At 38.5% G+C, this 14662-nt stretch overlaps 1 protein-coding gene across 3 annotated transcripts; it reads left to right on the plus strand.

The window, feature by feature from the left end:
- Positions 1-10493: 10493 nt before the first annotated feature.
- LOC103445053 (uncharacterized) lies at positions 10494-13815 on the plus strand. Of its 3 annotated transcripts, none has more exons than XM_017334811.3 (4): positions 10494-10723; positions 11010-11290; positions 12060-12219; positions 13327-13815. In XM_017334811.3, the coding sequence occupies exons 2-4, from the start codon at positions 11153-11155 to the stop codon at positions 13512-13514; spliced, it is 486 nt and encodes a 161-aa protein (XP_017190300.2). In that variant the 5' UTR covers positions 10494-10723; positions 11010-11152; the 3' UTR covers positions 13515-13815. The 3 variants fall into 3 exon arrangements, with proteins under 3 accessions (XP_017190300.2, XP_008382237.2, XP_008382238.2); XM_008384015.4 differs by having other exon boundaries at positions 10498-10723; positions 10999-11290; XM_008384016.4 differs by having other exon boundaries at positions 10537-10723; positions 11020-11290.
- The last annotated feature ends 847 nt before the right edge of the window (positions 13816-14662 follow it).

Consider the following 14662-nt stretch of genomic DNA (forward strand, 5'->3'; position numbering starts at 1 on the left):
GTCAACTCATCCCATACCCTTATGTTGACCCTAAAAAACTACTAAGCCTACATGGCGCGCAGATCGAGTAACTAATGAGCTAACTACGTCATTCTGTTGTATGCGGGCATGCCAACTTGTCAGCCGAGTTCGGCCGACGAGTAATAATTTCGTCCCCGAGGCATAATAATTTCACCAATTTCGGCTACCGAAGGTGTTGAACAATTATTATGCCCCTCATGCATAATAATTTCGCCAATTTAGGCTTTTAACTTGAACAACTTAGCCGAACAGGATTTCTCTATATCGACTTTATCACCAATAATCATATTGATTGGCGTGGTTTGTTCAATTGAAACCATGAATTGGTCTTGTTCGTCATTGGAACACTTTTTTGACGAATCATTGTCTAAGTCAATTTGTGGCTCAGAAACTTGAATTTTTTCTTCTAGGTCTACCATACTTTCAGTCTCGATCGAAACAACAAGTGGCCTAAGTTCTTCGGTCGTCTCGACAATGTCTGAGGCTGAATTTTGATTGTGGTAGGAGCGGAAATTTACCCCCCGACCTCTTACCTTTCAGAAATTCTACCCCATCTCTTGAAGCATTGTTTTTGCTCCTATAATAGGCGATGAAACTCATCCCAGGAAGCCTGATCGAGATATATCATGTGAACTTTGTAGTTTTAGCACTTGGTCCCACTGGGCGTGCCAAAATGTTGACCCTAAAAAACTACTAAGCCTACATGGTGCGCAGACCGAGTAACTAATGAGCTAACTACGTCATTCGGTTGTATGCGGGCGTGCCAACTCGTCGGCCGAGGAGTAAAATTTGTTGATGTTGCGTTGGGTGCGCTGCTGACTTCTGAATCTCGCGACTGCGATCAAGGAAGGAACACTATCAGCCTTCGGGTTCTAGAGCCTGAAGACAATGCTGCTAGTTCTGTGAAGTTCACAAATCGTCGGCGCCGGATTCGGTTACGGTGATTATATTCGTGAGAGTATAAGCACGCCGAATCGACACCAAAGTATTAGGACACAAATACTCAAAACAAATGTATGTCTTGATTGTGAAAGTGGTTCGGCCGTCAGAATGTCGAACTCTAAAACCTACTTGCGAATAACCAATCATAAATAACTCGGCGTTCAATGTGCCGAGTATAGTAACTTGTAACATCTCGCTTCGCCGAAAAGGCTAACGAGATGACCTTTGCCAATAAGAACTCGAAGATCCTTCTAGACCAAGACTTGGATAGATAACCAGTCGGCCTTATCGCAGTGTTGTTTATCCAAACTGAAGGTGCTTCACAGTCGGCTGATTCTACGACAACAGTGATGTTTATCCAAACTGAAGATGTTCGCCGGTTGCCTTCACAGTGCTGTTTATCTAAACTGAAGATGTGTTGGCGAAAAAAGAAAACAAAAATCTCAAGGTTGTTGAGAGGCTTCGCATAGAGCGAGGGTTTGCACAAGGCAATTTGTGTGTTGAATTGGAAAGGCTCTTCCGTTGCCACTACCTCTGTATTTATAGTAGCTGTCTTTCACTTAGCATGGTCTAGACTTGTAGAATTTGATTTTAATTCAAACTCGTCAACCAAAACTTCAATAAAAGACTTCTCAAGATAAGTGAGAGCCTATCCTTTAGCTGTCATCACTCATCATCATCTGACTCTACTTAAAAAAAAAAACATTTGTTTTTCTTCCTTATCCTTTGTATGCCTTAAAAGAAATTGTGCCCTCAAACTATCTCCTAGTTCAGCTAGGAAACCGTGCCCTCACATCAATGTTTTCCTTCTGTATTTGCACCATGTAGATCCAGGTGGCGCTTATGCATGCAAAGTTACATGGGAGAAAATCCCAACAAGCACATTCACGTGGCCACATCCAAAAGCATATACCATTTGGCACCATATTTATCTGCTGCCACATATCCCAATATTCCATACGTTCAAATCAATTAGGATATAGACAAATATCAGTTTTAAACAATTTAATATATTATTAAGAGATAATATCATGATTAAAATCACAACATTATTTCTCAATAATAATTGAAAATCATTTTAACTACCCTGTCATTCAACGACACTTGATTACTCGGACCGATAGTGTAAAATCGGGTCCAAACATTGCCCCCTAGTTTTCTTGAGCTTCGGCCCGTAAGCTAAATGGTTAAGGAAATTAGCTCAGTCGAAGAAATATATGGTTGAGGAATCCACTCCATAGCCTGACACGTCTTGAAAGAGACCTCGACGAGCTGACCGAGGAAAACCAAATGGGGTCGAAGTCTCGAAGATTCTCGCCCACCGCTTCTCATGGTACTTAGATTATAAAATGAACCTATGCCGAGCACCAGCTCGCCGAGCTCAGCATGCGTGATATAGGTCAAGAAGGATTGAGGGTAGGGGGTCGAGAAAAAATTTTCTTGTCAACTCGGCCTACATTTATATATTCATATATATACCTCGACGTGTTAGCCAAGGCCGACCCTAAAAAATTTCGTCCTTCCAATGGATTCTAACAATCTTGGAAGCAAATCATGATTCCCCACCTGCACCCATATGGCCATAGGCTGAAGCCTACTATCTTTCTTGTCCAAATATCACATCACGTCACGTCCTGAAGCAAGCTGTATATAAAACCCCATGGAAGTATTGGAACCACGTGAAGGCCTACCATCTAATAAAGGTGGCCTTTTCCAAATGTCTTTGTTAAAACCAAGGCCTTATATGAATATATATATATATATATATATATATATATATATATATATATATATATTCCACTGAAGCCTATATCGATTTGACATCCTAACTTCCAATATAAGGACAAGGATTGTCTGCCCTCCACTTCCGGTGTCATCCCCGTGCCCTCTTGTTTGTGTGGTCATGGTTTAGCCACATCAACATATATTACTATTTATTTTTAGGGTAAATTACATAGTAGCCCCTCAGGTTTGAGCTCTATTGCAATCTCATACAACATCTTTAAAACATTTCACTTTCATACCTCAAGTACTATTTTATTTCAATTTCATACAACCGTTAGATTTTCCATCCATGGATCTGTTAAATGCTGACGTGGCTGCCACATATATGACACGTGGCTGCCAAATGTCTGCCACGTGGCAAATAAAATAATTTTTTAATTTTTTTTTTTAAAACCTGAAATTGAAAAAAATAAAATAAAATAAAAAGGTCCGAACCCAGAAGAAGAAGAAAGAGAAAGAGAAGAAGAAGAAGAAAGAGGAGGGAGGAGAAAGAAGAAGAAGAAGAAGAATAAAAAAAAAGAAAAAAGAAAGGGGTCCGAACCCAGAAGAAGGAGGAAGAAGAAGAAAGAGGAGGAGGAGGAGGAGGAGGAGGAAGAAGAAGAAGAAGAAGAAAAAAAAAAAAAAAAAAAAAGGGACCGAACCCAGAAAAAGGAGGAAGAAGAAGAAGAGAAGAAGAAGAAGAGAAGAAGAAAGAGGAGGAGGAGGGAGAAGAAGAAGAAGAAGAAGAAGAAGAAGAAGAAGAAGAAGAAAAAAAAAAAGAGGAGGAGGAGGGAGAAGAAGAAGAAGAAGAAGAAGAAGAAAAAAAAAAAAAAAGGTCCAAACCCAGAAGAAGAAGAAAAAGAAAGAGAAGAAGAAGAAGAAAGAGAAAAAAAAAAAAAAAAAAGGACCGAACCCAGAAGAAGAAGGAGGAAGAAGAAGAAGAAGAGAAGAAGAAGAAAAAAAAAAAAAAAGGTCCGAACCCAGAAGAAGAAGAAAGAGAAAGAGAAGAAGAAGAAGAAGAAGAAAGAGAAAGAGAAGAAGAAGAAAGAGAAAAAAAAAAAAAAAGAAGAAAGGGACCGAACCCAGAAGAAGGAGGAAGAAGAAGAAGAGAAGAAGAAAGAGGAGGAGGAGGGAGAAGAAGAAGAAGAAGAAAAAAAAAAAAAAAAAAAGGTCCGAACCCAGAAGAAGAAGAAAGAGAGAGAAGAAGAAGAAGAAAGAGAAAAAAAAAAAAGAAGTGACAAATATGTTTTTTTTTAAAAAAAAATTAAAAATTTATTTTATTTGCCACGTGGCAGACATTTGGCAGCCACGTGTCATATATGTGGCAGCCACGTCAACATTTAACAGATCCATGGATGGAAAATCTAACGGTTGTATGAAATTGAAATAAAATAGTACTTGAGGTATGAAAGTGAAATGTTTTAAAGATGTTGTATGAGATTGCAATAGAGCTCAAACCTGAGGGGCTACTATGTAATTTACCCTTATTTTTATCTTATTATATCTATAAAACATAATATAAAATGTTGACGTGGCTTAATCGTTATCACACAAAACAGGAGGGCATGGGGAGGGCACCGGAAGTGGAGGGCAGACAATCCTTGTCCCTAATATAAAATCCAATGGCGACTATTATACACACACACACACACACACACACACACACACACACACACACACACACGTGCTTTGATAGTCCTCCCACATCACTTTATTGAAAAAGTCTGCAACCACTAGTCCCAATTTCTGTCAAGGTGGAAAATCCAAGCGGGAGAATTCGCCATTTGTCCCTTTCATGCACATGCATACATGCGTGCATTTTATTTAATGTAGAAAAAGAGGCGCACTGTCACAGCTTTCTACTGCCGAGGTCAAAGAAAAAATTTGGAGGGTTGAGAAAAATTGGGCAGAGGGTCGAGAAAACCATTCTTAGCAGCTCGGGCTATCACCTCAGCCATTGCAGCAAATAATCCCATTCGTCGATCATACCTTTATTGCCCCCTTATTTTCTTATGCATCTGTTTATATATATATATATATATATATATATTTTTTTTTTTTTTAGCAAACGGAAATAAAAGTGGCCAAACTATAATCAGGAGGAGGCCAACGATGCTTTATTCCAAGCCGAGATCTTTTTATATCAAAATTTTCAAATTGATTTCGCTCTAGACCGAATAAAGAATATTCTCCAAATATTTTTGACTTGGCGAAATATTTTCCACTTTTGGCTAACGAATGTGTTGAACAATTATTATGCCCCCCAGGCATAATAATTTCGCCAATTTCGGCTTTTAAATCGAACAACTTAGCCGAACGGGATTTCTCTATATCGACTTTATCACCAATAATCATATTGATTGGCTTGGTTTGTTACTAAAACCATGAATTGGTCTTGTTCGTCATTGGAACACTTTTCTGACGAATCATTGTCTAAGTCAATTTGTGGCTCAGAAACTTGATTTTTTCTTCTAGGCCTACCATACTTTCAGTCTCGATCGAAACAACAAGCGGCCTAAGTTCTTCCACCATCTTGACAATGTTCTGAGGCCGAATTTTGATTGTGGTAGGAGTGGAAATTTGCCCCCCGGCCTCTTGCCTTTCAGAAATTCTACCCCATCTCTTGAAGCATTGTTTTTGCTCCTTTAATAGGTGATGAAACTCATCCCAGGAAACCTGATCGAGATATATCATGTGAACTTCGTAGTTTTAGCACTTAGTCCCACTGGGCGTGCCAAAATGTTGACCTTAAAAAACTACTAAGCCTACATGGTGCGCAGGCCGAGTAACTAATGAGCTAACTACGTCATTCGGTTGTATGCGGGCGTGCCAACTCGTCGGCCAAGCTCGGCCGATGAGTAAAATTTGTTGATGTTGCGTTGGGTGAGCTGCTGACTTCTGAATCTCGTGACTGCGGCCGAGGAAGGAACACTCTCGGCCTTCGGGTTCTAGAGCCTGAAGACAAGGCTGTTAATTCTGCGAAGTTCACAAATCGTCGGCGCCAGATTCGGTCACAGTGATTATGTTCGTGAGAGTATAAGCACGCCGAATCAACATGAAAGTATAGGGACACAAATACTCAAAACAAATGTATGTCTTGATTGTGAAAGTGGTTCGGCCGTCAAAATGCCGAACTCTAAAACCTACTTGCGAATAACCAATCATAAACAACTCGGCGTTCAATGTGCCAAGTATAGTAACTTGTAACACCTCGCTTCGCTGAAAAAGCTAACGAGATGACCTCTGCAAATAAGGACTCGAAGATCTTTCTTGACCGAGACTTGGATAGATAACCAGTCGGCCTTGTCGCAGTGCTGTTTATCCAAATTGAAGGTGTTTCACGAGCGGCTGATTCTACAGCAACAGTGCTGTTTATCCAAACTGAAGATGTTCGTCGGTTGCCTTCACAGTGCTATTTATCCAAACTGAAGATGTGTTGGCGAAAAAAGAAAACAAAAATCTCAAGGTTGTTGAGAGGCTTCACGTAGAGCGAGGGTTTGCGTAGGGCAGTTTGTGTGTTGAATTGGAGGGGCCCACTGCCTCTGTATTTATAGTAGATGTCTTTCGCTTGGCACGATCTAGACTTGTAAAATTTGATATTAATTCAAACTTGTCAACCAAAACTTCAATCAAAGACTTCTCAAGATAGGCGAGAGCTTATCCTTTAGCCGTCATCACTCATCATCATCTGACTCTACTTAAAAAAACAAACATTTGTTTTTCTTCCTTATCCTTTGTATGCCTAAAAAGAAACCGTGCCCCCAGACTATCTTATAGTTCAGCTAAGAAATCATGCCCTCGCATCAATGTTTCCTTCTGTATTTCCACCATGTTGATCCAAGTGGCGCTTATGCATGCAAAGTTACATGGGATAAAATCCCAACAAGCACATTCACGGGCCACATCGAAAAGCATATACCATTTGGCACCATATTTATCTGCTGCCGCATATCCCAATATTCCATACGTTCAAATCAATTAGGATATAGACAAATATTAGTTTAAAACAATTTAATAGATTATTAAGAGATAATATTATGATTAAAATCACAACATTATTTCTCAATAATAATTGAAAATCATTTCAACTACCCTGTCATTCAACGGCACTCGATTACTTGGGTCGATAGTGTAAAATCGAGTCCAAACACTTTCTCATCCCATTCTATTTCTGTGGTCACGGTTAAGCCATGTCAACATTTTATATTGATTTTTTTTATAGAAATAATAAGAAAAAAAGCAATGGGAATATAAAATGTTGACGTGGCTTAATCGTGACCACATAAATAGGAGGGGATGGGAAGGGTATGAGATGGGGGAGCGCAGACAATCCAAGTCTAGTCGACAGATCTTTAATCCTTTGTCCCTGTTTTCTCTGTCTCGCCTATGTTCCCTTGCTAATTTGTTGCCAGCTATACATTCACTAACACATTGGCCTCGCTTTGTACGCTACATAAGGCATCGGATAGGACTAGGAATACGGAACCGGGTGTTTGGTGTCCGTATGTATTAAATAGTCAATGGATTAAAAAATCTGGTCCCACCTCTTTTATACAACATACACCCGCTTGGTTATACGCTCCAAAAGCACTGTATTATTTATTCGGGTAGAAACACGCTTGCTTGCTCGCTTTCTCTGTCCTTTCGGCCCGCTCTAGTCCCTCTCGCATCGAGAATCTCAGGTTGCCGAAATTTTTCTTCTTCTCACTTTGTTTTGCCTTCCTATTTTTCTTGAAATTTTCTACGACGATGGCTAATGGGACTGTTGGACATAATTGGAGACGAGGGCAGAGCGAAAGTTGCTAGAGGTAGGCTTCTTGTAGTTGATGTCGTGCTAGGCTTCCTCCTTGAAACCCATATGGATGGGCTCATCCTATTCCAGGTCGTTGCCGTCACTCAACATTGCTGGAGATTTTGTCCTTCTCTTTCTCTCTCTTTTCACACAACTATGTATTTACACATTCTACTCAAATTGTCAAAAGTGTTATGGACTACATTGAGAGATTTTGTTTGGTTTTTGGATTAATTAGTAATTGATATTTTGTTGTGAGGTAATTAAACTCATAATTGGGAAAGATTTCATTTAGGCTTTCGAAGGAAATTAAAGGTGGTGATGAATCGATGATAGATTTGTAAATTAGGTTTTCTTGGGAAATACTTCAAAAAGAGAAAGATGATAAGTTTTGCTGGGAATTGATAATAGGATTTGATGCAAAATGATAGGATTTGAAAATTATGCAAGATTTCATCTGGGCAATTTGATCGGGGAAAGATGAAGAAATGAAAATGACGACCTGGGTTTTTTTTCTTCCTCTTATTGGCACATCACCAAACACAATATAAATAATACTATGGTTATCCGATATCACACCAAACGTTCGCTAATTTAGTCAGTACTATACGATGACTATTTATCCTATCCGACTGAAATAGTCAGTACAGTCTGAGCTGCCAAACAATGCCTTATACATAAAATCAATTAGTACGCCATCATTTGATAAGAAGGTATTTGTTAGTTTCTCTCTGAACTTGTATAGAGCTGCTAATTTCCCTGAACTTTAATTTTAGATGTTAAGCCCGTTACCCCTGAGATAAGCTAAGAAGGACACGAAGAAAGTTGTGAGAGAAGCTAAGCTAGTGGCTTTTGACGATATATATAAGCAACTAGATACCAAAGAATGAGAGCTGGATATCTATAAACTAGCTAGAGTAAGGGAAAAGAAGACAAGAGACCTAAACCAAGTGAGGTACATCAAGGATGAGAATGGAAAGGTTCTTACTATAGAGAATGAAGTCAAAGACAAATGGAGATGTTATTTTCATAATCTTTTCAATGAAGGACATGAAATAAGTACTTCTTTGGGGGAGTTGAGTAACTCAGAAGAGTAGAAACCACTCATTTTACCGCCGAATTAGGAAGGAAGAAGTGGTTATAGTTTTAAAAAAGATGAAGCACAGAAAAATAGTGGGCCCAAATGATATACCGATCGAAGTGTAGAAAGTCTTGAGAGAGATGGGTATAGCATAGCTCACAAACATTTTCAATAGGATTTTGAAAACGAAGAAGATGCCAAATGAATGGCGAAAGAGGACTTTGGTGCCTATTTATAAGAATAAGGGCAACGTACAAAATTGTATGAACTATAAGGGTATTAAGTTAATGAGTCATACAATGAAGCTTTGGGAGAGAGTAATTGAGCATAGATTGAGGCAAGAGACATCGGTCTCTGACAACCAATTCGGGTTCATGCCAAGGTGCTCAACCATGGAGGCAATCTATCTCTTACGAAGATCAATGGAAAGATGTAGAGATATGAAAAAGGATTTGCACATGGTTTTTATAGATTTGAAAAAAAAGTATGATAAGGTCCTAAGAGACATTCTTTGGAGAATTTTAGAGGAAGGAGTACGAGTAACATATATCCAAGCTATAAAGGATATGTATGATGTAGTAAGGACTACCGTAATAACTCATGAAGGACAAACCGAAAGCTTCCCCATTACTGTAGGGTTACATCAAGGCTCATCTTTAAGTCCTTACCTTTTTGCATTGGTAATGGATGAGTTAATGAGACATATTCAAGATGATATTCCTTGGTGTATGTTTTTCACAGACGATTAGTGTTGATGGATGAAACTTAAGAAGGAGTAAATGCGAAGCTTAACCATTGGAGATAAGTGTTGGAATCTAAAGGTCTTTGCCTAAGTTGGTCAAAGACAGAGCATATGAAGTGCAAGTTAAGTGCAAACAGAGGCTCAAATGAGTTAAAGGTGAAGATTGGAGACCATGAAGTTCCAAAGAGCGACCGTTTTCGCTACCTAGGATCTATCTTGCAAAAGAACGGAGAATTGGATGAAGACCTTCACCATAGAATACAAGCTAGATGGATGAAGTGGCATAATGCATCCAGCGTGTTGTGTGACCGTTGTATGCTACTTAAGCTCAAGAGAAAATTTATAGGGTGACAATAAGGCTGACAATGCTTTATGGCAGGGAATGTTGGGCAGTGAAGCATCAACACGTACATAAAATGGGTGTAACGGAGATGAGAATACTTCGTTGGATGTGTGGGCACATGAGAAAAGATAAGATTATGAATGAGGATATCCGAGGTAAAGTAGGAGTAACCGAAATTGAAGGAATGATGAGAGAAAATCGGTTATGGTGGTTTGAACATGTGAAACGAAGGCTTACTAACACTTTGGTTAGAAGATGCGATTACAGGACAGAGGTTCAAGGCCAAAGGGGCAGAGGAAGATCTAGGAAGACTTTGGAAGAGACTCTAAGAAAATACTTAGAGTACTTGGATCTAACGGAAGGCGTGATATAGAACCGAGCGCAAGGACGTTCTAGGATTCATATAGTCGACCCCAATTAGTGGAAAAAATGCTTTGTTGTTGTTATTGTTGTAGGCCCATTATCCCTAAACTTTTATAATCAGTCACTTTTCCCCTAAACTTTAACTTTAGCTGATTACTTCTTAAAATATTATAAATAGTCAATTTCTCTCATAGCTTTACGTTTTAAAATTTTTCATTTGTCTAATTTTTCATTTTTTTTTTTGCCTCCATACAGTTGTTATGTGTCGTTGGCGTGACCAAAATGGATGAAAATTTAGCAAATTATAAAACATCAGAAAAGTAATCGGTTAAAGTGAGAGTTCAAGAAAAAAATTGGTAATTATAAAAGTTCACGGAGTTGTTGACTAAAATTAAAATTCAAGAAAAAATTAATCGCTCTATACAATTTTGAAGGTCAAATTGACAAATATGCCTTTGATAAAAGCCCGAAAGAAAAAAAAAAGACTCGGAAACAAAACCCAGCAAACCAAATCCCCGCCCCCTTCCTCCCTCTTCCTCACTCCCTCACTCCCCACTGCCGAACCCACCACCGTCAGAATCCATTGCTGCAGTCAAACCTCTCTCTCTCTCACGGAACTCCACCAGTCCGAAGGCTCAACCCTCCTTTCTCTAATCCAGCTTCGTCGCAAACCAGGTGACTATTCTCTCCGACTCCCTTTCTCTCTCTGGCCTTGTGTGATTTGTGATTCTTGTTCCGAAAACTGAAAAGAATTAGAAATAGAGTTGGAATTATGAATTATTATTCTTATTTGCGGATTATTTGTTTTCCTCTCAATTTTTACATGTCGTTTTTTTTTTCAAGCATTTTCGACAAAGAATTGCGTAATTAGTAGTTAGATGGATGCATTTGGATTGGACCCATTGCAGTTGAGGACATGGTTTGTGGTTTTGATTTGTTGCTTGCATTAGATGGATATTAGTGTTATACAGGTAGCCGTGGCTTGGAAGTCTGTACCAGTGCAGTACAGCAACATATGGAATTAGGCTTTGAGTATCAGTCACTGCAAAGTTAGAAGTTTGGAGTACACATCACAACGTGAGAGACGTTAACGGCGCCACAGAAATGAAGGTCCGGGTGGTGTGTCGGAAAGTGTATGATTACATTCGTTATGATCTGAAAGAGATTGCATTTCCATCTTCGCTGCCGGACCCTCCTCATATCAAGAAGCGCCGTAAGCTCACCATGCGTGAGTGGTTCTTGGTATGCCCCTTACATTCATTTCCATTACACATATAGATATAGGCTCTGTAGTTAATCATACTCACATCCAATTCATTTAACTAACTCATGGATCGTTGAAGTAATTACAAGCACTTGATTGTTAAAATGCTTTTTGAAAATAAAATGGACACACAGCATGTTTGGGAGTTCTTTTGACCTTTCAGATATCAGAAAACACATTTTTTAACAATTGTCTAAAATGGCGCTCCATGGAGAAGTACTATTGAGCTAACGGATAGGTGGTTTCCAGGAAACACTTGGATTATCACTGAAATCTATTTATACGCTTAATTGCTTATGATAAAAGTACTAATATAAAAGTACTATTGAGCGGAAGCGATTCGTGTAGAAAGAGTCTAGTTTTAGTTTGTGTGTTTTAATTGTTTACCTAACTCGGGGGTTGGGTACGTATCAGCCTCTTATTTGGGTAGTCTAACCATTTGATCTTTCTCTTGACCAATTCTGATATGAATTTTGATAATAAGGCCAATTGTTCAACCGTAGAATGCTTTAAAATTTGAAGTTCTGAGTGTTAAAGTTGATTTTGTTTCTGATGATTTGAGGTATTAATAATATTTGGCTATTGCTTTTCTTTTCGTCTAGTTTCAGATATAGTTTGTCTTGTTTTCATCGAGTATGAACTATGTTTTTGTGCTTAGGATATGTTAAAGCTTATTAGTATATTTATGCGTGTGGTGTTAACATGAAGGATGTAATTTATAATTTTATACCTTGCGTTGGCTGTCAGGTGTTGAAGGAGGCTTCTAGGCTTTATGCCGCCAGCTGGGTGCGGGATGTTGGTCCTGAACTGCGACCTAATGATTATAAGAATAAAGAGAGTGAAGATGGACCTGGTGGAGCACAGAGAACGGCTAAAGAGAAAGAACCCTCAACTTTAGAGGATCTTGGTAAGTAATGTCTACATTATGCTGCCACATCAATCAATGTGACCATTTTAACAATAACTTAGCGGAATGCATGCTTGTTCTATATGATGTGTGCATGCATATGACTACGAAGATAATGACTGATGCCCAATAGATCTTTGCTTTTTGTTCTTTGATTTGGTTTGCATTAGTGTCCTGCAATGTTCTTACTTAGGAAGTTGGCATAAATAATCATTGAATCATGCAACTTGATAATTCGATCCCGTCAAATATTTTACATGCATCAATTCTGCTTCAAGTACAGTAGGTTAGAAGGTTACTTTTTAATAGTTGTTTGCATATCCAAACAGCTTCAAAAAAAATAAAAAAATAAAAAATCTACATATGCTTCTTTTGAAAGTGGTTCAACTTTATGATTGTAAAGGGAAGATGAAGTAAACCAGTATGAGTAACAAATATAGAAAGGAAGATTTGCGGACACTATTTTGTAAGGCAGTTGTTCCTGGCTGGTTTTTGTGTGTGGGTTCACTTTAATCTGTCGATTGCCTGTGTCTCTAAACTTCTGAATAGAATTTGGGTTATGATTCTGTAACTTTTACCACTCTTTGTGATAAAAACACATAGTCCTCTCTCTCTCTTGCCTGTGTCGTTTTCTTTTTCTGTCGTAATAAGCTTTTTTCATCTCATCGGCCCCATCTCTAACAACATAAACAACAAAAGAATAGCTGCAAAGGGAAGATGAAGTAAACCAGTGTGAGTAACAAGTATAGAAAGGAAGATTTGCGTGCACTTTTTTGTAAGGCAGTTCTTTCTGGCTGGTTTTTGTGTTTGGGTGCTCTTTCATCTGTCGATTGCCTGTGTCTCTAAACTTCTGTATAGAATTTGGGTTATGATTCTGTAACTTTTACCAATCTGTTGTGATAAAAACACATAGGCCTCTCTCTCTCTCTTGCCTGTGTCGTTTTATTTTTCTGTCGTAATAAGCTTTTTTCATTTCATCTCCCCCTTCTCTAACAACATAAACAACAAAAGAGTACTTTTGTTTAGTTAAATCTTTATGCTTTTCAGTTATAACGGTTTGAGATCTGATTATGTTTAATGCTTTTCACTGGAAATAAAAACAAATAGCTGTGGCTGCAAGAGGAGGAATGGAGACATTAAAGCCTGCTCTGCAGCGGGTGTACATGACAAGAGCGTCTGCATATAGAGATGCTCTTCAAAGTTTTATACATGGGTACCAAGAAGGCATCCAGCAGGTCATGGAGAAAAAGGCAAAAGATTCTAAATCTGAACAAGAAAGTGATAAATCTGCGTAACATCTCTTGTTACTCTTCATAGTTGTTGCTGCACCTACTGACACCCCTTCTTTCGAAGTCATGGGGTCATTTTGCCGAGTTCCTTCGACATGGTTCTCCCAAGCACCCTAGTATGGTATACTTGTTATCTGTGTCCTTTACAAGTTCTTGAGCTCTACTTTTAGCTCTGTTTTAAGAACACGTGCCATGGTTTTTCATTCAAGTATTCAAGAACTCGAAAGCAAATTTAAGAAATGTAAATATAATGTAAATTTGCACTATTTTTTCTCTTTTGGGATTGATATAAATCTGCTTTATTGAAGTGATGAATTTTTACTTTGTCACTAGTGGTAATGAATTTTTACTATTAAAGTTTTATTATTTTCTTGAAAATCAAGTAATCTGCTTTAATTTTTATTTTATTTTTTATGGAAGTAATCTGCTTTATTGTCTGTAACATACGTTTACTCTTTGGAAGGTTTTTATTTTTATTTCTATTTTCTAAATGAACAATTACATGTCATGACACATGAATGTCTAGCGCGAAGGATATCTTACATGATATGAGTTGACTGTCGCATGGTCTGATGCTTTAGCTTTCACCTGTGGGTCTAAAACAGAAAAACTGCCAGAATCAGATAGAATTGGCCAGCTTGGTTTGGTTTTCAAATAAAACTAATTCTCTGATGTCAGATTGCCACATATCAACAAATTCCCACGATTATTTGAAGACGATTATATTTTTATGAGTTGGTTGTATCATACTATTAGCCGATCAAAGACATAATATATGGAGTGCAAGTTCAGTGCAAATGGAGGCCAAAATGAGTTAGGGGTGAGGATCGGAAATCAGGAAATACCAAAGAGCGACTGCTTTCGCTACCTAGGATCTATCTTGCAAAAGAACGAAGAATTAGATGGAGATCTCAACCATAGAATACAAGCTGGATGGATGAAGTGGAAGAGTGCATCTGGCGTGTTGTGTGACCGTCGTATGCCACTGAAGCTCAAGGGAAAATTTTATAGGAAGGCAATAAGGCCGGCGATGCTGTATGACACAGAATGTTGGGCGGTGAAGCATCAACACGTACACAAAATGGGTGTAGCGGAGATGAGGATGCTTCGTTGGATGTGTGGGCACACGAGAAAGGATAAGATTAGGAATAAGG

This window comes from Malus domestica, chromosome 10 (genome assembly GCF_042453785.1).
Source record: "Malus domestica chromosome 10, GDT2T_hap1".
Taxonomy (NCBI): domain Eukaryota; kingdom Viridiplantae; phylum Streptophyta; class Magnoliopsida; order Rosales; family Rosaceae; genus Malus; species Malus domestica.

Excerpts from the sequence above, each read along its gene's own strand:
- LOC103445053 (XM_017334811.3), top strand. The coding sequence starts at position 11,153 with ATGAAGGTCCGGGTGGTGTGTCGGAAAGTGTATGATTACATTCGTTAT. Across the intron at positions 11,291-12,059 it reads CCATGCGTGAGTGGTTCTTG|GTGTTGAAGGAGGCTTCTAG; the intron begins GTATGCCCCTTA and ends GTTGGCTGTCAG. Across the intron at positions 12,220-13,326 it reads CTCAACTTTAGAGGATCTTG|CTGTGGCTGCAAGAGGAGGA; the intron begins GTAAGTAATGTC and ends AAAAACAAATAG.